Source organism: Anguilla rostrata, chromosome 2 (assembly GCF_018555375.3).
Source record: "Anguilla rostrata isolate EN2019 chromosome 2, ASM1855537v3, whole genome shotgun sequence".
Classification (NCBI taxonomy): Eukaryota; Metazoa; Chordata; class Actinopteri; order Anguilliformes; family Anguillidae; genus Anguilla; species Anguilla rostrata.
The window spans coordinates 22,458,514-22,481,536 of record NC_057934.1 but is presented as its reverse complement, the minus strand read 5'-3'; the positions used below and the strand labels follow the sequence as shown (position 1 = coordinate 22,481,536).

The 23,023-nt window shown below is 42.1% G+C and overlaps 1 protein-coding gene and 1 long non-coding RNA gene across 51 annotated transcripts in view; both read left to right on the top strand.

Annotated features, from left to right (window-relative positions):
- Nucleotides 1–18,915, top strand: part of ablim1b (actin binding LIM protein 1b) — a 142,508-nt gene extending 123,593 nt beyond the window's left edge. For 5 of the 50 annotated variants that reach the window (XM_064321300.1, XM_064321294.1, XM_064321274.1 and 2 more), the window contains exons 14-26: nucleotides 468–512; nucleotides 1,822–1,857; nucleotides 2,831–2,960; nucleotides 3,479–3,589; nucleotides 5,454–5,468; nucleotides 6,034–6,138; nucleotides 8,025–8,072; nucleotides 12,595–12,741; nucleotides 13,884–13,969; nucleotides 14,920–15,043; nucleotides 15,863–15,927; nucleotides 17,910–17,970; nucleotides 18,237–18,909. In XM_064321300.1, the coding sequence (XP_064177370.1) occupies nucleotides 468–512; nucleotides 1,822–1,857; nucleotides 2,831–2,960; nucleotides 3,479–3,589; nucleotides 5,454–5,468; nucleotides 6,034–6,138; nucleotides 8,025–8,072; nucleotides 12,595–12,741; nucleotides 13,884–13,969; nucleotides 14,920–15,043; nucleotides 15,863–15,927; nucleotides 17,910–17,970; nucleotides 18,237–18,256 (993 nt within the window). In that variant the 3' untranslated portion in view covers nucleotides 18,257–18,909. Of the gene's footprint in view, nucleotides 1–467; nucleotides 513–1,821; nucleotides 1,858–2,830; nucleotides 2,961–3,478; nucleotides 3,590–5,453; nucleotides 5,469–6,033; nucleotides 6,139–6,560; nucleotides 6,593–8,024; nucleotides 8,073–12,594; nucleotides 12,742–13,883; nucleotides 13,970–14,919; nucleotides 15,044–15,862; nucleotides 15,928–17,909; nucleotides 17,971–18,236 lie in introns of those variants that run through there. The other 45 variants (XM_064321312.1, XM_064321289.1, XM_064321295.1 and 42 more) reach the window with 41 other exon arrangements.
- A 46-nt stretch (nucleotides 18,916–18,961) lies between these two features.
- On the top strand, nucleotides 18,962–22,555 carry LOC135247621 (uncharacterized). Its single transcript, XR_010328252.1, has 2 exons — nucleotides 18,962–21,498; nucleotides 22,408–22,555. It is a non-coding gene; the product is annotated as an uncharacterized LOC135247621 (long non-coding RNA).
- The last annotated feature ends 468 nt before the right edge of the window (nucleotides 22,556–23,023 follow it).

Here is a 23,023-nt window from a genome sequence, read left to right as displayed (position 1 = left end):
TCTGAACAACGCATGCAAATTTTCGAAACAATCCTTCGATATTTAGCAGTACAACCTTGACAGGAAGAATGATTGTGGAATTTATGGTCAGCAAAGATATGGCATTACAGTGTCTTTTGTTCTTCAGTTTAGCTGATTGTTTCCTCTTTCCTGCATTCTTCAAGGCTGAAAATGTATTTCTGAGGCATTTGAAAGGAATATATAAAGTATGGTTATGTTATGTTCAAGATGGTGCTCAAAAGAAGTACAGTGCGCGTGTAGGTCTACATATTTCCTCATTTAAGTGAAAACCTTTAAAGGCAGTTTGGTAGTTCTTTGATCTAATAGCCTTTAAGGTGTGTGAGCTGAGTTCAGGGGTGGGGTCATGGTGTGACCGTGTGGCATAGAGCGAAGCTGATGCCCAAAAGCACTCTGGGAGAGGGGCGTGGCTAACTCAGTATCACTCAACTTCACTCTCTGTCCGACAGCCGCAGACCCCTAGACCTGACCACTCCCCCATTCTGGAGGAGAGAGTAAGTTTGTGATAAATTTTAACGTTTGTCTTCAGGCATGACAAACTAATTCTACCTCCGCCATGCATGTCTGTCTGCTACATTAATCTTGAAATGCTTTCAAAAATAAAAGCAATAAGCATAAAAATACAATTAGAATTGTGCTTGCACCAACATTCCTTACTGGAGCCCTTTATCTTATTGGACACGAGTCAACTAACAGTAATAATACTGTACTGTAAATGACCCCAACATTCCTGAATATTACCCTAAAGTTACTGTAAATTACCCCAACATTAACTGACCCTGATGTTGCTGTAATGTTGACTAATGTTACAGTGACTTGGTCTGAATTAAAATTGGATGAAGTTTAATATAGATTATCCTGCAACTTTGGGTAAATATGCTGGACCTTTTATGGTTGATGTTGTTATTAGATCTCCTGATCTTTTGACTTGTTGGGCCTATTTTTGTCCATTCTGCATCCCACTAACCATCCGCTGCAGGCTTTTTGCTGGAGGGAACGAAAGAAAACTATCTACCTTACTCAAGAATAACAGTAGTGACCTAGGGATTAGACCCCGTGACCATCTGGTGCAGTCCACAACCTTAATGTTGAAATACTATCCTCTAGTATTTCATCATTAAGATTATTCAGTAGGTGAACCTGTTAGTGGTAATGTACAGTTCTGTTGAAGTTCCATTTCCTGCTAATTTAACTGAATTAATAACCAATGCTGGATAATCACAAAAGACAAAACGAATAAGGCCGGCATTGATCAGGTTTTTGCATATGTGCATTTCTGTGTTTGAGTATGGGTAAAGTATGTATGAGAAGGAAAGTGTGTATTAGGTAATGTAGGTGCATGTACATGTTATGTGAGGGAAGCTATGTGTGTGTATGCCTGTACACAGTAAAGCATTACGTGTTAAATCAGTTCTTACAGAGTACTTATGGTTCCGAATGTACCCATATGCACTCTCTTAACATTTTACTGTGCACAGCATGTGTGGGTGGGTGTGTGTTTCTATTTGAGTAAGTGTGTGTGTGCGTTTGTATGTCTTCACGTGACTTCCTTACATCACTCTCTCACTCCTTCGTCTATCCAGCTGTGACGTTCTCGTCTGGTTTCTTAGACATTACAGAACGTTGTGAGAACAGCTGGATGACTTTGCTGCTTCATAGCTGGCACTGCTCTTCTTTTCATTCCTCTCTTTCAGACATATAATGTTCTTCAGTCCGGCTTTTCCCCCTTTCCACACTGTGCCCTGCATGCATATTAACCTAAGGTATATGTATTAATATTTAATCTGTTTTTCTATCTCTCAGTCTCCACGGACACTCTCTCCCACACCCTCTGCAGAAGTGAGTGAGCTGCACATAACATTATTTTACATTCCTGTTCATTACGTAACGTTACATTGCATTACATCACATTATATTCTTAATTCTTCAATTAAATTTCAGCGTATGACATTTTCCTAAAATTACCGGTTATTTCATAACATTACATAACATTACAGTCTCATGAATGTCATGACATTGTGGTGCATTCATCATACATCACAAAACATTGCATTATATAATTTTACATAAATTAACATTACATTACAATATATAACATTATATTAAGATGAATGCCATTCCACAGTAACATCATGAGCTAAGTTACTGTATGTATTTTGTGTTTTACCTGATATTTAATTTTTTATTTGATATGATAAAATACAAATGTAAAAGTAAAATAAAATTGCATTTTGATGTCTAAAAGTTATCAAAGGCATATGTAAAATATTGCATTTCACAGTTCTTTCTTCCTCTGTAGTCGGTAGAAGCATTTCACACAGCATGGAACAACTACACAGTTACTGTTTACAGTAAAGATATTTTATTTACAAATCAGATTAGATGGACACAGGATCAATAATATGCATTCAGTTCAGTTTAAAAGAGTCTTTATCAAAGTATAGCCCCTCAAACTATGGTCTTTCTTCATACTGTGTACATGTCCACTTTTTACAATCATATTGTCTACTGCAAAGCTTTAAATTAAGTGTGTAATGTATATAAAAGTAATTTTGCTTTAAAAAAATAAAAAGGTTTTCCAGGTTATTTACAGTAAGAAGAGGTCTGTGAAATAGTACTTGCATATGCAGTATTTTTGCATATGGTGAATGTTTCATTTGAGTGTGGTTTGGTGTGTTTGTGGGAGAATTCTCAGAATTGTGTGTGTGTTTGTGTGTACATGTACGTGTGTGTGTGCGTTCGTGCGTGTATGTGTGTGTGTGTGTGAGGGATCAGCGTTGACTCTCAATACTACTATTGTTTTGATATTTAGGGTTGCTATGATCCAAGAGACCGCATCATTCAGAGATCCACCAGCCAGGGCTCCATTGGCTCACCCGTATACAATCGCCATAGTTACACACCCACCCTGTCACGGTCGCCCCAGCACTTCCACAGACCGGGTGAGTACTGTGTCCCTTTGTGACCCCTGACCACTTACATTTCCCTGCCTCCACAGGAAGTTCACAAAATCACACGGTTGCCCGGAATACTCACCCGAAGCAGGAGATTCCATCAGACACTTCATTTTGATAACTGGAACGAATTAGAGGAAGAGAGAATAGAGAAAGGGAGAGAGGGATGCAAATGAAGGAGAGGGAGAATGGGTGCTGTTCTTACAGACTGAGTTCTCCTTCCCGCTCTTGAATGTTGTTGCTTAAATATTTCCTGTGTATTCTCCTGTAAGACTGTGTGTGCGAGTGTATGTGCATATGTGTGTACCCCTACACGTATGCTTGCATGTGTGTGCGTGCATTTCTCGTTACCTCTCCGGGCTCAACAAGCTTCCCCTTTTCCTCTTTAGTCTTTCACCCTTCTGTCTCTTTATTTATCTTTCCTTTTCTCATCTTTTTGCCCTGCTTCCGTTCTTTCTCTTTTCTTCCCTCGTCCTGCGGCGTCCCGTGCTCCTCCTCTCCCTCAGAGCCGCTGACAGGAATGCAGAAGCTCTGCTCCTCCTTACGCGGTGGCCCCGCCCACAATGACTCCCGCCCCACCTCCCCTTTCCGTCACCACTTCATGCCCCATAACAAAGGTAAGGTACCTGCTCTCTTGCCTCGCCCACGCGCTCGTCCGCCTGCGTAAGCCTACCTCTCCATAGGCCGAGGGTTCCAGCTCATCTCACCCCCCCCCCGCCAATAGGCACATGCTTTGGGGAGGGGCAACGAAACTCCCCCTGGAGGGTGGAAGGATGCGATTGACGCAACTCCTCTGGTTGCCAAGGTGGGATATCCAGAGGCTGGATATCTCTTTTCAGTACATCTTTAAACACGGATGTGTGTGTATGTGCGTGTATTTTCATGTGTGCGGGCTGGCTGGCTGGCTTCCCATGAGGCTGTGCTTTAAACATGGTGTGCATGATGCTTCCTGCACACCCCAAAATTCATGTACCATCCTGACACATTCACTCCTCACACAGGAAAATAAAGAGGTATATTTTTGACCAATAAATCATCTGTTTTTTTTTCACAACACATCAGTGAATTGAGGTGATTCAGAAGTATGATTTTGTGTCTAACATACATAGCCTAAAGTATAGTATATTCCGCATTTGATTTGGCCGTGTTTTAAATGGCATTAATAATAATGAAAAATAAATTGATTCGAAATGCCTTGACATCAGGTGTCCACCTAGGAATTGAACCTATAACCCTCAGATTATGTGACCCCACAACCCCCTCCCCCATGTAATCCCCCATTCATTGTGTAATCATTTACTGCACCTACAGTATCCTCAGCCTCCCTGAAAATGTGGATGCAACCCCCCCCCCCCCCGCCCCTCTGACACTGCTGTAAAATTAATATATATTTTACATATAATATATATATTTAGCCCAGTTTCAAATGAATTTTTCCCAGAAAGTGAATGATTTACACTACATGGCCAGAAGTATGTGGACATCTGACATTCAACAGTTGCAAAATTATGGAGTAGGTCCACCCTTTGCTGCTATAGCAACCTCCACTCTTCTGGGAAGGCTTTATATTAGATGCATTGCTGCAGGAATTTGATTCCATTCAGCCAGAAGAGCCTTTGTAAGATCAGGCACTGATTGGGCGATTAGGCCTGGCTCGCAGTTGGCTTTCCAATTGATCCCAAAGATGTTGGATGGGATTGAGGTCAGGGCTCTATGCAGGCCAGTCAAGTTCTCCCACACCATTCTCGTCAAAACTATATGGGCCTTGCTGTGTTACAGTGGGCATTTTCATGTTGAAACAGGAACGGGTCTTCCCCAAACAGCTGGGGATGCATAGATCGTCTAGAATATAATTGTATGTTGTAGCATTAACATTTGCCTTCACTGGAACTTAGGGACTAAGCCCTAACAATTGAAAACAGCCCCGGGCTAATGGGTGTCCACATACTTTTTGTCATATAGTGTACCTCCCAAAGAAATCTCCCTTAAAAGAAGAATAGCTACAAGCTACAAGAATTTATTCAGATTATTTTTTCTTCATATTCAAGCCTGCCTAAACATATTTGGTGGGGTGGGGTGAAGAGAGGGGTGTTTTATGTCATCCAACATAGATCACAACTTCCATTACTGATGTCACCTACGTATATGGCAGCCAAGATGTCACATACAGTCTATGCCATATACCGCACATATGATAATGTGCATAACAGCCAGGAAACCATAACGCACAATTATGATAGTATGCACAGTACAGATGTGGCTAACAAATCCTTAGATGTCATAGTCAGAGGTTGAGCTCCCATATGACCATGGGATTATATTGACCCAGTGCCTTAGTGGCCACGCCTTACTGCCGAGACTCCCGATTTTAAAATGAGGGAGACTCAACCCACCCTTTCATTCTCTGCCATTCTGCACGCCTACGCTTAATGGCCACCCCCAGCTTGGTTTAACGCTTCTCTGCCTACGTTTTCCTTGCAGATTCCTTCTACTTAGGTATGTCACAGCTTTGACTGGGTGCCTGAGTCTGTGTGGCCTTTGGCCGCTGTTGTCGTGGTGTTGGTGAAGTGTGCATGTTCTGGGTCTCATTCACCTTCATACGTCTCAAATGCTGGCTGTGTCACTCTCATCTCTTTCCTGGTTTTGAGCTGTTTTTGTTTCTGCTATCTTTTCATTCTCAGTAGCAGCCTTAAATCATTTCTAACATGGAAATGTTTTCTCTCATTTGCTCATTTGTTCTGAAATGGTAGTATGTGCCACTGATTTAATGTAGCATGTTCTGTGGGTCATTTTCAAGCATGATTTTTACGTGCGAACTATCTGCAAAATGCACCACCCCTTTCCCATGTTCACGGTCATGGCAAACCGCACACACGTTCCTTAAACGAGGACCTCGGGTGGAGCGGGGTCATCACACCGCAAGATTGATTAGATCCCTCCCGTCTGTCTTTCTTCTCCTTTTCCGTTAATCCATCTTTTTGTTCATTTTCTGCCTTTTCCTTCTTTTGAGGTTTCGCTTTGCCTCGTCTTACATTTTTTTCCCCGTTTTTCTCGTTCGGAGGCAATGAGCCGTCCAGTGGTCGGAACTCCCCTCTCCTCTCTCGGTCAGACAGCCGCCCGGTCACCCCAACTCTCTCTTTGAACCCTAAACATTTCCATCTCCCAGGTAGGAGCAGGAACGTCCGTCTCTGCGATTTCGTGTGTCACCTCATAGCCTTCTATCTCTCTCTCTCTCTCTATTGCTGTAACCATTGAAGTTTAAACTTTAATTCCAAACTCCGAAATGGATGTCAGAATGTTCTAAAATCGTTTTTTGAACTGTTCAGAAAGCAGAACGCATTCTAACAACACACATAGCCGTCTGTTGTTTGCTTGAACAGGGAACCATAATACCAACAAAGTACAAATAGACAGCACGATATCGTACACTGTAGATGTAGCTACCAAGTGTATAATGTGTGCCTCATTTGGTTTGTCATGTCCAGAATGGGTGGATACATGATTTGCAGAAACCCTGGTGATCCTGATAATAACTTGCTTTGCTTTCATTGATTCGGTGTCATTTTGTCATTTTGTTTCTTCACACAGTGGATGATGTAGGATCATATCTGAGCTGGTTTGTGAGTTTGCTCTGCATCATTCCCAGCACTTGGACTAACAACATATACAGTGTATCTGGGACTTGCACATTTCAAAACCTGTTTTTTATATTTTAGTTTATTTTTACTTGATCAGTCTACCACAGGGCATCGAATGTGGTTTACTATTGCATGAAGGTCAAGATATAGTATGAAATGTGTAATTATGTTGTCCTTCCCTGTTTATTATTCTGTCAGCACATTGTTGTTAAGTTGTTATTATGTTGTCTTTGCGACATCCTTATCCAGGGCCACATAATATAGTTTTTCTTGGATGTTCTGAAAAGCTTTCAATAGCTTTGCTTTATACTGAATAAATTACATTATTTCAATTGCTTTTCACTTTTATGTTGAGGTTAGTGGTATAATTCACCTGAGCAACCCCCAATCTGCGGTGCCTACTATAGGAAAGAATGGCAGCCATTTTGTACAAGTCACCCCACCATACATCAGATTAGGTTTTACCAGACTATGGGTTTATCAGGACAATGAAGCTATGGGTCATTGGTCATTTTTCCTGGACTTTCAGTAGTTCCTCCTTCAGGCCCTCACACACCACTCCCAAGAAGCAGCAACCTAAATTCTCCTATCCAAGCGCCAACCACACCCAACTGTACATACATAGTTAGACGTCCGATGGTAATCCAACACCAGCGACTATATTTACGCTGTAATAGTTGATTTAACAGTCAACATTTTACCATGTACTAATAACTCCCAGTCCCAAGTATTGACCACACCCAACTCCACTTGGCTATGGCCATTAGACAGGAGAAGCTGGTATGGTGGTTTGACTGCTGGCACAAATATGCAGTAAATTATATACAATAAGAAAAACTGAGACCTGCCTACTGTCCCACCTAATGCCCCACTCAGCTCTGCCCCCTGCCAAACTCCACTGCTCCGCCCAATGCTTTGTCCTGTTGCCCTACTCCACTACCAAATGTGCTGCCCTGTTAGCCCTCACACAACTCTGTAGTGGGGAGGCTGTTCATTGTTCTGCAGTTGCAGGGACAATGCTGTGCTGCACATCATTTAGGCTAACATCGTTCTGTGAGGTAGCATGAGGTAGCACTGTAGTACCTTTTGTTTTTTTCATTTAAATAGTTTCCTGTTATATTCTGCTACTTGTGTTATTTGTCAACAAATGTTGTATTAACATCTTTTGAGAGCAACTGAACTGTATCAACTCATCTCTCTCTCCCTATCACCTCTGCAGACTGATGTGGATCAATTTCCTGCATATTCATCTTGTTTGTCTGTTCATTCGTTGATTTACCTGATGAGAGTAGCAAACACCTCCATGTTTGTTGAATTTACCATTATCTGTCCTACCATGGCTGTAACTAATTGACCAGTTGCAGGCTGACAGACAGGGGAATGACTGTGTCTTTCTCTGTTTGTTGCTTTCCAGATCAAGGCACCAACATTTACAGGAAACCTCCGATCTACAAGCAGCACGGTACTTTTACGCTTCTCTCTCTTATGTTCATTCTGCGATTTTCATCAAAAACAAAACAAAGAACAATGAGTCAAAATAACTACTGTTGTAACTTGTGGGAAGTAAACTGTTTAATGCATTAACTGTCGTACAGCACATAGTACAATATTAACCACTAATTTGCATAGCTGAATTCAGGTTATATCACAATAAAAACAATTCTCCTATGGTCTCCTATGGTCCCCATGCCTGCTGAAAACAGCTGTACTTTGCTCCTGTTGTGCTGATTGACATTATAATATTAAACCTTTTAGAAGAACTTTAAAACTGTCATTAAAACTGTAAAACCAAGAAAGGGGAGTTTAGAGGACCTCCAAAGCAGATTTGTTTGTCCATGGAAAGATTGGCCTCATTCCTTGGCAGAGTGTGTGAGCTGTCATTGCTCTCTAGCCCATGTTGCTGGGAGTTGAAGTCCAGCATTGCCAGCAGTGGGATATGTTTAATCTCACTAAAAACTTCACCCCTGGTATCCCCTCTTAAGCAATGCAAGAGACAGGGTCTTTTTAGTGAAACTGCAATCCTAGGAGCAGGAGTGGGGCTTGAGGATTGTGGGATTGTGTTTTGAATTAATGCTGTTCAGATTCTGTGCAGACTCTCCATCTTTTATGTAACGTGGATGGGTTAGTAGGATGATGATGAGCTATCCAGATCATTTAAAAACTGGTGAATCTGCATATTGTATATCACTCACATGATCTAAACGTGGCACATACAACAACATGCCATTCCTGCACTGGTGAGGTGCTGTCAGCACTGCGGTGTAAAGTGATACAGCCACACATTTTATTGAAGCTTTACTGCAGCGTCACTTCCTGTCTGTGTAGGGTGCGTGAGTCCTCTGTGTTCTCATTGTTCTTTGTGTTGTCTGTCTCCCCTTTTGAGTCACCCCCTCATTAACACCATGCCTCATTTGACCGTAACCCATGTCCACATGTAAGTATTGTCTGAAGTTTCCTGCTCTAAATTTCCCTAAAATGCTGTCAAAGCTCAAATAAGTCATGCGTTCTTATGTATATAAATCTAATACTGAAGCACGGCAGAAGAACTCCGCCTTTCAACTCTCTTAACATTCCATGGTACTGTATCTGTTAACACTCTTGGTACTGGGTCCAGCCCCTTTCTAAATCACCCTGATACCCTCTTGCATGCTGTTAGTGGGCTAGCTGGGATTTGCACAAAGCTAGCTCACATATGATCGCACAGGAAGGATTTAACGCTTATTAAACCATTAAACAAATGCTGCCTGAAAAACATAACCCAGTGTCCTGAAATCAACACAGGATGCTACACACTTTACCACACATTTAAATTATTTAATTTGCACTTCCCTTAGACTGTAAGAACAAAGGTTTCAGTTCTGTTTTATCAGCTCATCAGAAACAATGCCAGTTTTCAAAGGAAGCCTGGCACGTTTATTGAATCATATGTGTTCAGTTTATGTCTGTGTATGGAGATAATGGATAACTGAAGACAGATTCTCTCTTCAGTCCCTTTGGGGCTTCTGAATGGCTCGTCCGTCGCTGTGTTTCAGTTCGATATATACCCCATCTGCCATACCAGTGTTGACTTTGGCCAGCTGACCCACAGGATGGCGCATAATTGGCTGTAGCGTCACCCAGGGCAGGATGGTTTCGCCCAGTGGGATTGTCCCTGTCTCATTGTGCATGAGCAGCTCCTCACCAGCCGGGCCTGCAGTCTGCCTGCTCCTGCCTGCACTCTCCCCGATCGGCAGAGGATGTTGCAGCGATGAGACAGGCCTGCAAATATCATTGGCCATTTCAAACTGTGGAAAACAGGAAGTTCTGGGAAGGAAAGGAAAATAAGAATTCCCTCAAATTTCTGTTCATAATAAGGATAAAACAGCACTGAAGCCAGCTCTGGTGAGTAGGGTATTTTGACCAGTGAATTTAGGTTTTTTTTACGTGCAGTGCATCTCTGGAGAAAGGTCTTGGGGGTTTCAGGGGGTGTGGGAGCTGAGACACTAGTGGAGGCCTGGGGGCCAGGGTAAGGGGACCTCTCTGACTCCTCAGGATGTTCGATAAAAAAATGCTGTGTCTGGGAAATCTGGGAATGGTTTTTTGTGACGCATCAAGCATTCCCCCAACCCTTCCCATCTGTTAATGGCCATATTCATTAAATCCACACAATGTTCCCCGATACGTTTCACACAAGAATGACTATACAATTTTTTATGAACCGCAAATATTTGCACGGTCATCACAGGATCCTGAGTAGATCATAGACCCATGGTACATGGATACACTTCAACATGCATGCACAGACACACGGCTAGAATAAGGAAAGATTGCTGTTCCGTTTTTTCAGTTTGGCCATTCGCCTATTATGCACGTTGACCTTGTAGAAACATTTCATTAGAGAAAAGGTTGGGCATATCAACTTGCCTTTGCTAAGATGGTGTTCCATTGCATTAAAGTAGGGTCAACTACCCAAGCTGAACCTGATCACAGATGCTGTTAAGGGAACTGATCGCCTAGGTGTGTATCTGCCTGATATGTCCCTTCAGACACTGCCAAGAATTTTATGCTAAAAAACTGCTGTACTTGAATGTTGAGAACAAGTCATGGTGCCCTAGAAAGAACTCATCAGTATATTCTGTGGCATTAATTGTACAGACAGTGATGGATTGTATACTGATGAAGAACTATTTATCATGGGAGATCCCTACCCACAGTACCCTTTGTCCAGAGGATGTACTGCATTGTAAAAGGACATGCTGCACAGCTGTGATGGCATACTGACCAGGGTTGTAAACCAAGTCCATGAACATGTTCAAACACATGACCAAACTTTAGACCGCCTTAGTACAAGACTGACATATCATCTCTAGTCTGTAAAAATACAGATTAAATAAAGCCAAGTAAATTAATTTGATTAAACAGTTCATTTCAGATTTAACTTTAATTTGTGAGCTCAATGAACAGCAGAGTGCTTTGTCCTTAACTGGATCATGAATGTAAGCATTGCATTTTACCTTGGTAGACTGACTGTTTGAGGCACTGAAGCAGTAACAAGTGGAATGCTAGTTATAGAGTTTAATCAAAGTAAGTCAATTTTTTTGGTGTCTGGTTTGAGTCAGCACTACAAACTGTGTGGAATCTCTGGTATCTCAAGAAAGTAAGTAGAAGGGCAACAGGACTAGTCCCAGGTCATAAACACATGATTTAGGAGGAGTTCTGTTTTTTTCTAATAGACATGAGATTCCACAGGAAGCTCCGTCAATGAACCAGTAAACAAATAGGAAAGAATTCCAAGTAAATAACAGATACAAGCAAGCATTTTTGTCCACATAACATATTGAAGGAAGCAGCTTGCCAATAATTTTAATTTAATTTTGCAGTCAACTTACCGAGATTAACCAAAGAAACAGACAACAATTAGAAGCTAGGATTGCCTGGATGATCTGTTGTCAATTTTCCATTTTTATGTTCTTAATTTCAGCAATTACTAAGTCATAAGGTTGTATAAGAATTTAAAATAAGTGGAATACTCTCTGAACGGGTTTAGTGTTTTTTGATTAGCCAAGACTGTTTTTGTATGTGATAAAGGATCTTTTGATTATTTCCAGATGTTTCTGATGACCTACCAGTTTTGGCCAATGGCCGCTAAATTGGGCATTCAAGGGTTTGTGCTCAAAAGCTGGAAAGTACACTTCAGGTTCTGCATGTGTAAATTACCCAATCATTCTCCTATAGAACATACAGCCTGTGACTGCGCTCAAGGAAAAAAGCACATTTAAAACTCATTTTTATTTTTATAATAATGAATAAATGCTAGAAAAATAATCTGTCCATATTATTTTTGGAATGTACCAAATGTACCAGTGGTAAGATGGCAGGTCGTAGGAAACTTCTTTAAGTATGTAAAATATTCTTCAGTACCCATAAAAACTGTCGGGGCCGATCAATAATAAACACTAAAAGAGAAATAATAGATGAGGAAGCCCCAGAAAGTGAACTAGCCCCAAAAATAAATTTGTTACAAAGCACATTATTATTAGATTTAACTGAAGCCTGAGACTAATGTGGCCTGAAGTCTCAGGTAAAGACTGGTAGTATGCATGGAGACTTCACCCATTACAGCTGTGCAGCTGTCTATAAGCCGATCCTTTAATAGGCATATAACTGGTCACCCAAAACCTCACTGCATCTGATGCTCCTCAGGACCCTATCACTGCTTGTTTATTTCAATCCTTTTGAGATTTCAACCATTAATCACAGCTGCAAATTCTCTCCTAGATAAATTTGTGATTATTTCAAAGCCTTCCATACAAATATTTTCTTTTTCCGTAATAAAAACTACACATAATGTCAAGTTTGAGGACAGTGAGGGCTGAGGAAGGTCAGCTGCTTCTTTCTGATTGGCCAGCAGTATGCCTGCCCATAGCACTGATTGGCCAGCAGTACGTCCACCTCCCACTCCCCCGCATAGGTTCTTATAGGCCGATGCCAATCTGCCAATCTAGATTCAGCTGCAATGGCTGCACAAAGCAAGTCTGCCGATGACATCATCAAATCCGCCAAGTTCCCAGCAGCCTACGCTCCTGGCCCGGACCAAACACCAAAGATTGAGACAGACTACTGGCCCTGTCCACCCTCCCTTGCTGCATTAGGTAGGCTCCTCCTGCTCCCCCAGGATATGCAGGTGATCCAGTCCCAAATCAAGGCAAAAGCTGCCGCACACAGAGGCTCTTATGTCCAGATGTAATTTCAGTGGGAAATTACATTCTTAAAAATAGTCTACATTCCTGACATAAATAGGTTGTGTGCTTCTGTAGTTAATTAAGCTTTTCTTAGTTACTCATTTCTCCTTTTATAATGGTGGTGATCATTCTAAATTTTCCCTCTAAAAAACAAGAACCATTAGTGAGAACACTGTCTGTTTATACCAACCCATGGTCATCCAACCAAAAAAACCCCCATTATTTCATGATTAAGAGATTATGGTTTCGTTTGTGTATGTCTGTTTTTCAACCTTCCATTCTCGCATCATCAATCAATTGTGTGGTTGTGGCTGCAGCTGCTCTCTGTGTGCAGTGTGGTGAGTAAACTGTCATGGTTTTTGGGGAGTGGTCATAGCAGGCTAGTGCTGCAGGTTAGCTTTGCACTGCTGTTGTTCTTGTTTCTCGCCAAACCAGAGGAGCTGAGGGACACAGGGAAGGCTCTTTCAGTAGTTCAGAGAAACTGTCCTCTGACAGAGCAATCTTTGGCCAAAGAGTGAACCTGGACTTGCGTTGAGAAAGATAGCATGTGATCTTCACCTGACAGCACTGGATGCCAAGATGATGAGCAAGACCATGAGCCCTAGGTTTTCACTGGAAATAGGAAAGGCCAGTTACTGTTGGGGATACTGCTATGCCGCAAACCACAAAGCTTGAGGGAGGCTTCTATTGGTCAGTTTGGCCTCCTGGGGCACTGAATAGAGGGTCAGCTGTATGAGGTTCCTTGACTCTGACAAATTAAATTGTTACACTGTTTAGCCAATGTATGACAACACAACGGCAGCTCCGGTGATTCATCCATAATCATGTTGTTGAACTTTGGAGATTACAGATGATTTTGATGGACAGTATAATGAATCTTGTGAATTTGCTCCAGGCTCTGTTTGTGTGTGTGTGCGCGCATGCATGCGCGTGTGTACATGTGCGTATGTGTGCGCATGTGTTTGATGTATGCATACACGTGTTTAACTGTGTGTGTGTGTGTGTTGTGTGTCTGACTACATATGTGTGAACTCATGTATCTCGCATTGCAGGTTCAGATGGGAGGCGTCGCTCACGGGAGGAGGAAGAGGAGGAGCTTCAGAAAAGGAGACAGCTTCAGGAGGAGCATCTCAACAAGGTCAGCCCCGCTGGTGCTGAGCAGCCAGCGTGGTCACTGCAGCTAATGCCGCCAGTCGAGGCAGCTTTGTCAACACAGTGCCTGCTGTCAGTGTCAGTTTTCACCTGGCCAGGTCTCTGTGGTCTTCCTAAAGCCGCTTTTCCACCAAATGGTACCAGCTCAACTCGAATCGACTCTGCTCGACTCTACTCACTTTTGGTACCAGGTACTTCATTTTCCACTGCAGATAGTACCCCCGTCAATGTAGCTGGTCGTCATAGCGACGCCGCATGAAACTGCCATGACGTCATCATCAACGCGACACACACAAGAACAATGGAGGATATCGAAGGGATGGTGTTCTTGATTCTCAGTATGTGGCTGTTCGTCACAGCAATGAATCTAATTTTGTTTCAGAAGAGGCAGAAGGCAGCAAGACAAAAGACTGCTGAAAAAACAAGAGAATTTGGGAAATCCTACATCAGAGCTCAGAAGACGACGACTCTGATTCTAGTGACGTTTCTCTCTGACCAATCAGTGGTCTGCAGTGTTTTCCGGTCACCTTTTGGTATCGCCTCAGCTCGCTTGGAACCTCAACGGAGGTGATACCAAAAAAAGTACCTGGTACCAGATACTATCCATAACTTTTGCCCGACGGAAAACCAACACAGTCAAGTAGAGTCGAGTCGAGTTGAGCCGGTACCATGTGCTGGAAAAGCGACTTAAGGCACAGTGTAGTCCTTCTCCTAGCTGCAGCTCTTCATATGGTCACTGGCAGTGATTTATTTGATGAGTGTGTGCATAAGGGAGGAACATACCCATAAATCACAATGATTTCTATTCAAAGTCTGGAGCGAGTCCTCTATAAAAGGCTGGCTCAGTGATCTTCCTTGTTTGCGCTCCACACTTGCCCCATATTTAATTTAATGCTTGCTCTGTATGTAATGGTCACCCTGGGATGATGGGCACAGATCCAGTCTGGTTTGGGGAAGCTGATCCTGAAGGAGGAGATGGAGAGGGAGCTGAACCGGGAGCGCTACACCCGAAGTGTGTCCGCCCAGCGCTGTGACCCCCAGTACACCAACTGTACCGCAGGTACCCAAATACCCCCCTCCACCCAAAGCTGTGACCCCCAGTACACCAACTGTACCGCAGGTACCCAAATACCCCCCTCCACCAAAAGCTGTGTGCCCCAGTACACCAACTGTACCGCAGGTCCCAAACCCTCCACTCAAATGGACCCTACCCACTTACCGGTACCAATCCCACAAGCTGTGAGCCCCAGTACACCAACTGTACCTCAGGTACCCAAATACCCCCCTCCACCAAAAGCTGTGAGCCCCAGTACACCAACTGTACCGCAGGTACTCAAATAGCCCCCTCCGTCCAACTCCCCAGTGATCCCCAGTACAACTGTACAACGAGTACCCTAATCACCTCTTCATCTTGTATTGTGGCCCCCACTGCCCCACCTCTGAACAGGTACTCTCAATACCATCCTCCACTCACTAATGTGACCCTACATCCACTTGTAAATTTATTCCTGGAAGAACTCCCAAGACAGTAAACATCTGGCATTTGCGAAACAACATATTTTGATGCAATTCCCCACAGGAATGTTGAAATACGTCCAGGAAATATGTGTTTTCTCAACTGGGCAGGGATTACGATTAGTGCTGAAAGGTTTTGCCGTGTTTGTGATAATTACATAGCTGTGCAGATGACCGGATGTAGGAGGATTTTCACTGGGAGAAACTGTAACTGAATTGTTAGCAAAAATGGGCCTCTGATCACTTGGTGTTGAATTTGTTTCTATGAGGCCAGTGTTCCTCTGTGTCTGCAGCCCTGTATTACGCTATGATCTCCTGCCTTAACGGAAGGTCTGTTTGACATTGTGTTTACCACACCATGCAGACCCCAGCTCCCCATCATCCAAAACATCTTCGTTGCCTGGATATGGAAGAAACGGGCTCCATCGGGTAAGCGGTTCTAGACCACACGTATAAGGGTTTTTATTTTATTTTATTTTTTTTAGGGGTCATACATAAAAAATACATTGTAACATTAATAGATAAGGTCTCACATTTGACTTCATGACACTATTTATTGGTCCTCAATGATATACAGCAGTTTTTGAGTGTTTACTTAATATTACATAAGTATTGACATCAATAATTGTCCTACATAAACTTTTCAAGTTTTCTATTTTTTCTACTTGAATATCGTTTTCTTCTTGAATTTGGATTAATGAGGATTAGGACCAACATAGAGTTGGATGTGGGCTAATATAATGGCAAATTGAAGGCAATTGAAGCAGGAATCTGAAATGAACACAGCAATTAGAGAGACTGACAAATCCAGGAGTACAGTATTTAAGGCCAGACCAATTCTTTCTACTTGTATACATATACCCACCACCACCCCTCCTCTTATGCCTAGACAAAACAAATGGTTCTTTTCTGAATGTTTTTTCCTTTGTTATACTTGTACCCACCACCACCCCCCCTTCAGAGAACATCGTTATCAAGACCAAGTAAAAATCCATTACACTTTCTTTTCTTAATTTATTTTTTTTACTATGACTGAGAATATAATACCTTCCGGCACCACCACCTCTAAGGTCAGAATTTAGTGCCAGGAGAAATAAAATTTGAATTGCATAACTTGAATTTGTACTACAACAATTTGAATTTGTAATGCTTAAACTGAATTATTGTATTTAAAAATTTAATTTGAATTGCATGACTTGAATTTGTATTTCACTTTTTGAAATTGAATGTAATGGTTTGAAAATGAATTTGGTCTTAATTGCATCACTTTCTCTTCCCTGTTTTAATAATTGTAATTCATACACTGTCAAATAAAGTTCTTACAATTCAGTTTCAGTTTTTCACCACACACATCTGGGTACTTAGAAAAACAAACAAGCAAAGATTCAACAGACCTTTCTCACGTAAGCACTGCCAATCCAGAAGTGTACAAATAGCAGTGCAGCAACACTTCTAACAACTGTTCTAACAATGATTGACAACAATGACGCAAAGCTACCAGTTTTTCCAAGTGTTCCGTTATGCTCAACTAGGGAATTAAAACAGCCATATTTGATTTGGTGCCCTGCGATAGATTAGCGGCCTGTCCAGGGTGTATTCCTGCCTCTCACCCAATGCACGCTGGGATAGGCTCCAGCACCCCTTGCAACCCTGCTCAGTATAAGTGGGTCTAGATAATAGATGGATGGATGGATATTTGATTGGTGGGCCCTATTTTCAATCAAACGGGTATGAACATCCTGCAGGTATTACATATTACCAGATGACTGGCCACAAGGAAGGCCAGATGGTCTATAACAGAATAACAGAAAGGTAAAGGAGCCTGAAGGGTCAAGCCCTCCTCCTGCTGTTAAAACCATAGCCATGTATAGTTATCCCTCCAGAGAAAACTTGCCAGAGCTTCAGTCAGGTAATGCCTGGGGAATTCTGGGCACAAGAATGAGTATGAGTGGGCAGGTATGTGAAATTATGTTGAGAGCTGGTCCAAAACATGTATCACCCCTATTTGTCTGTATATTAGGCTTCTACATGCATACATATGAAGGAAACATTTTTCAGGCAACCTGAAAAAAGTGGCAACCATGGCAACTTAGTAGGGTGGGCTATTCTACCCCCCCCCCCCCCTTAGAACCCGACACACTACTCCTCCATCGTTCCTATGCACACATGCACACATACAACACACTCACACCACAGAGAGAGAAAGAGAGAGAGCTTGTTGTGTGATGGAGAGAAAGACAGGGAGAAGGGAAAGAGCAACATAGGGAGAGAGAGGTGAAGAGTTGTTGTGACCCTGGCCTTGGGAATCCAAATATCTCTACATTATAGACATAACTAAGTGATTGCATCTGTGGTGGATCTGTTCGTCAGACATAGCTAAATGATTGCTTTTCCTGTGTCTATCCTTGAAGCCCCAATCAACAGACTTCACCCAATATAACAGCTATGGGGACGTGTGTGGAGGGGGAAGAGGTAGGGTGGAACAATTAACCATCGTCATCACGTCTTAAACCTAATTCAGTCATTCATACTGTAAAAGAAATTGACATTTTTTTATTGTACATAAATATGCTTTTTGTGTTATAAAATTTGCTAGTCTAATTTGCTTTAACTGTATGATGCATATTCATTTTAATATTATTATAATTTCTTATTGTTCTTTTATTGTTATATTATTAATATGTATTATTATCAAAAAGTTAGAATAACTTTTATGCCTCTCTTTTTTTGTCTTGCAGAGTTCAAGGTAAGTAGTTAACACACAAGTGTGTCACAATGCGCTTGAGGTGTTTCCACAGTTCAGAGCATGCTCACTGTCTTGCATGTCCATGTATGTGCAGGATCATGTCACGTTGTTGAGCTACACATTTACCGGAATGCAGCTCGCAGCCATCTGCTACGCTTACATATATGTTCTGTTCAGTGAGGATGAGGATTGCACACGTTCCCACAGAGCCCGTGTCTGAAACCTTTAACTCTACATGACAGGAAATCCCAGAGACCCATGTTTTTATGTGGTGTATATTCATATACCATTAAAAAAGGGATTGTGTTGTTCATAACAGTCAATTTGGATTGCAAGTCCATTTGAGTGAGACACTTTAATCTAACTGCCCGATAAGATGAGGCAAGTCATCAATTGTCACCACACCTCTTTTGACTATGAAATATGACACCATTAGTGGGCGTGGTCAGGAGGTGCCAGAACCATTCATGTTATGTCCCTGGGAGTTGTCGTGGTTATGGCTGAGCGCCTTCTTGTGTGCTAGTGGCAGGGTGACTGTTTTTCCTGTGGAGCACCAACAGGCTTTATCAGCAGGCTGAAGACCTAAGCCAAAAGCATTTTTTTCTACCTATCACATATGTGTGTTTTGTTCTGTAGCCCATTCAGGATGGCCGCGAACCCATATCCAGAATGGACAGGGGAGTATCTATGCCTAATATGTTGGAACCAAAAGCAAGTATTTCATTTTATTTTTACACTGTTTAAATTTGTATTGTTTCAGGAAATCTCAATACTCTTTGCTCAGATTAGTGTGTGTTTTATCAGTTGGTCTTGTTAGGCATTCTCTGTAAGCCACAGGAAGAGGTTTGAAAGGGTGCGCTGCAGTGGGTTGTTGGGTCTATAACCAGGGTGATGATCTCAGTCACTAAGAAGGAAAGGGCTCTCAGATTCTCATATTTGTAGAAGCAAAGCAGATTAGCGTCCTCACGCAAGTAGGACAACAATGCCCCACCCTTGAATGTAAGCTGCAGCCTCACCCAACATCTCACTTTTTTCTCACTTTAATTCGGAAGCACAGCCATGTGTACATTTCTATGAGCTGTGCTGTACCATACACACAGCTGTGCCATGCACACAGGTGTGCTACACGGGGAGGTGTGCCACACCTGCATGCTTTTAGTCCCCCCATGATGCCTTGTGAGGCCAACTGCTTGCATAGTTACCAGTTACCATCATGCTTAGCGTGCTGGCTTCTCCATGCTCATTGTGTGCTCCCATTCCAGAGGTGTCCGACCTCTGACCTCTCGTACGACCTCTCTGCCCCACAGCTTCCTGCTGTGTGAGCAAAGGAAGTGGCATCACTAGCGTCGCTATTGCGTGGTTGTTCAGCCATGAGTTGACATGCTGGCAAAGCCCATGCAGCTGGTTTTACTGCTAGCACGAATCACACTGACCCAATGGCCAATGGAATCTGACCAGTACTGCCCCCTGCCCTTGCCTCAGGCTTTACCAAGGTTTCACTTGCCATGATGTTCACTTTATCCAATGAAAGCTGGAGAACATCGCAGCCCAAATCAAAAGGTCTGACTGCTTGTGTGACCAGAATTAAGCAGTGTAACTCAGCAAAAACAATTAGATGATAAATGCAGATCCTGTTTGGCATATTGTAGAATTAGAAGAAGCTGTAGAACCTCTCACCAGAAATGTGTGCCGTGATCTCCAGCTTTTATAAGATGTGGAACGCTTTATAGCATGAAAAGTAGGAAATCTTGGTGAATAAGTGGTGGGTGTAACTGTGTCAATGATTTGCTTTCTCTTCATGACTCCTGAAGAAATGGGAACAAGTGGGATTAGATTTATAGTCTTCATTATCCCAGTCTCGCCTGTCTATAAGGTGTGTGCCTTGTCCAGATTGACACCTGAGTGTCAATGGCAGTTTAAATTCAGTGAAATGTCAACACTGTTCCACCAGTTACAGAAGCAGAATACAACCCAAAATCAGAGCGTGCCCTATATCATGCCCCCCCTCCGCCCCCACGCCCTCGTTGTTCCGATCATCCACTTCTCTCGAGTGTCTAGTGTTCCTCACACACCATGTCAACATGGAATCCACAAGGGACAGTACAGCATGTGACACGTAATGTTCTCACAATGTTCTTGTAGCTTTATACCAGTCTCACAGAGATAGTGGGAATGCTGGTGGTGGTCTGAAGGATAAACCTGCTGTCCACTACAGCCTGCAGGGGGCGTCTTGCTCACAGAGAGCTTGTGCACATTGGGTTGCGTGTGAGTGAATGTGTGTGCATGCAAATGTGTATGTGTGAGTAATTATAAGTCCAGGTGAAACGGACAGTGTGTCTGAGTGCTTTCTTTAATTACTAAACAGAAAACAGAAGAGGGAGGGCTAATTTAAAAAGTGCAGTGAGACACAGTGAATGCAGTGAGATGCTGCAGTAAAGTTCGGAAAATGAGCAATGAGAACAGTAAAAAAACAGTAAAGTGCAGTGAAGAACAGTAAAGTGCAGGGAAATTACATGAAGAACAGTAAAGTGCAGTGAAGTTCAATGATGACCAGTAAAGTGCAGTGAGATTAATTCAGTGAAGAACAGTAAAGTGCAGTGAAATTCAGTGGAAAAACAGTAAAGTACAGTGAAGTTCAATGAAGAATAGTGAAGTGCTATGAGATTAATTCTGTGAAGAACGGTGAAGTTCAGTGAAGAACAGTAAAGTGCCGTGAAGCTCAGTGAAGAACAGTAAAGTGCAGTGAGGCTAAGTGAAGAACAGTAAAGTACAGTGAGATTCAGTGAAGAACAGTAAAGTACAATGAGATTCAGTGAAGAACAGTAAAGTACAGTGAAATTCAGTAAAGAACAGTAAAGTTCAGTGAGATTCAGTGAAGAACAGTAAAGTACAGTGAGATTCAGAAAACAACAGTAAAGTGCAGTGAGATTCAGTGAAGAAGAGTAACGTACAGTGAGATTCAGTGAAGAACAGTAAAGTACAGTGAGATTCAGTGAAGAAAAGTAAAGTGCAGTGAAGTTCAGTGAGGTCCATTAAGTGCTGGGAGGTGAGGTCTGTAACTGCAGTTTCAGTCAGTATGAGTATTCTATCCTTCTCCACACAGCCTTTCAGAACCTTCAGTCCTTCCCATCAACATTTCCTTTACTCTAACACAATTGTCTCTTTCTGAAAAGGTATATCCATATGAAATGCTCACCATCACCAGCAGAGGGCGGGCTAAGCTCCCTAGGGATGTGGACAGAACCAGACTGGAGGTAATGGCATTGTTGAGTGTAATTCAAGTCAAATAATTCAACCTAAGCGTCTTTTGAAAGCAGACACTTAGAATATAAACAACTATGGTAAAACATGAAATGAAACATGAAAAAAATGCAGATCTACAGAGGTACAAGAAAGAGCACTATGGTTATAAAACAGGGCATTATGGGTAAAGGATAGAAAGTAACATGCAAAGCATTAATGTAAAGCATTATGCTACAAATGTGATTACCAAAGTTAAAGGTATAAAATACATTTTGTAAATCTTACCAAACCTCAGGATTGTTACAAAAATGCAATTACAATGCCCGCCGTAACATCTGGGACAAAGATGTTTTTCCTTGATTTGACTCCACAATTTTACATATGGATCAAACAATTCACACTTGATTAAAGTGCAGATTCTCAGCTTTTATTACAGGGTATTTTTATACCATGTAGATGTAGTTTCACCTTGTAGATATTACAGAACTTTTTTATACATAGCCCTGCATTTCAGGGCACCATAATGTTTGGGACATATTAATGTTATGTAAATGAAAGTAGTCATGTTTAGTATTTTAGTATTTTATAAAAGCTGAGCTTCTATAAGCTTATGAAAAGCTTAAATCTGCACATTAACCTCATGATTTTTTCTAATTGCAAATTAAAATTTGTAGAGTACAGAGCCAAACAAAAAATATGTATTTGTCTTTGGGCACTGTATATTTGTGTCAGTCTAGTCATTACAGTGTCATTTTCTGTGACAGGTAAATAATTGTCTCTCATGCTGTGATAGGCTGTGATGTAATGTACCATGTTGAGAGTGAGAACGTTGGTCAAGGAAGTTGGTGCTAATTGGAGAAAATCTTCTGAAGTATGCCTTCTCCATTATTAAATATTTCTCTCTCTTTCTCTCTCTGTAGCGTCACTTGGCCCCAGAGATGTTCTTTGATATATTTGGAATGGAGATTCAGGAGTTTGACCGACTCCCTCTGTGGAAACGTAATGATATGAAGAAAAAAGCCAAGCTGTTCTAACCTCCATTACATTCACCATGCATGATTTACTTTATACTCAAACTCCGCCTGTCACTCCTCTATTGTAATATACATGTAGAGATTGCTTTGGTTTGGTTTTTCCTCTCGCAGTTACCAGCAGAATCCCTGCACAATTAAACTGTATTTCTTTTTGCTTCTAACACAAAGCTACCCCACATCCACCCACTCCTACCCCTATTGAGATACTAGACGTAGAGTTAACCACATGTAAAGGGGTAAAAAAAAGGAAAAAGGTGTACATTAATGCTTATTAGGAAGGAGAAGAAGATACTCCCTTTGTTGGCCTGCTGTTTTTAAAAAGGTTTAAATGGAGCTCTTCCTTTCACTGCAGTTCTAATGAAACAGGGCCTCTGGGTGTCAGTGGGGTTCTTACACTAAAATACATCCCCCCCCCAACCCCCCACCGCTTGCACTAATGAGAGCTTCCAACTGCTGGAGGAGCGCAGTAATGACGTGGGGGGTAGTCAGGGGGGAAGGGCTG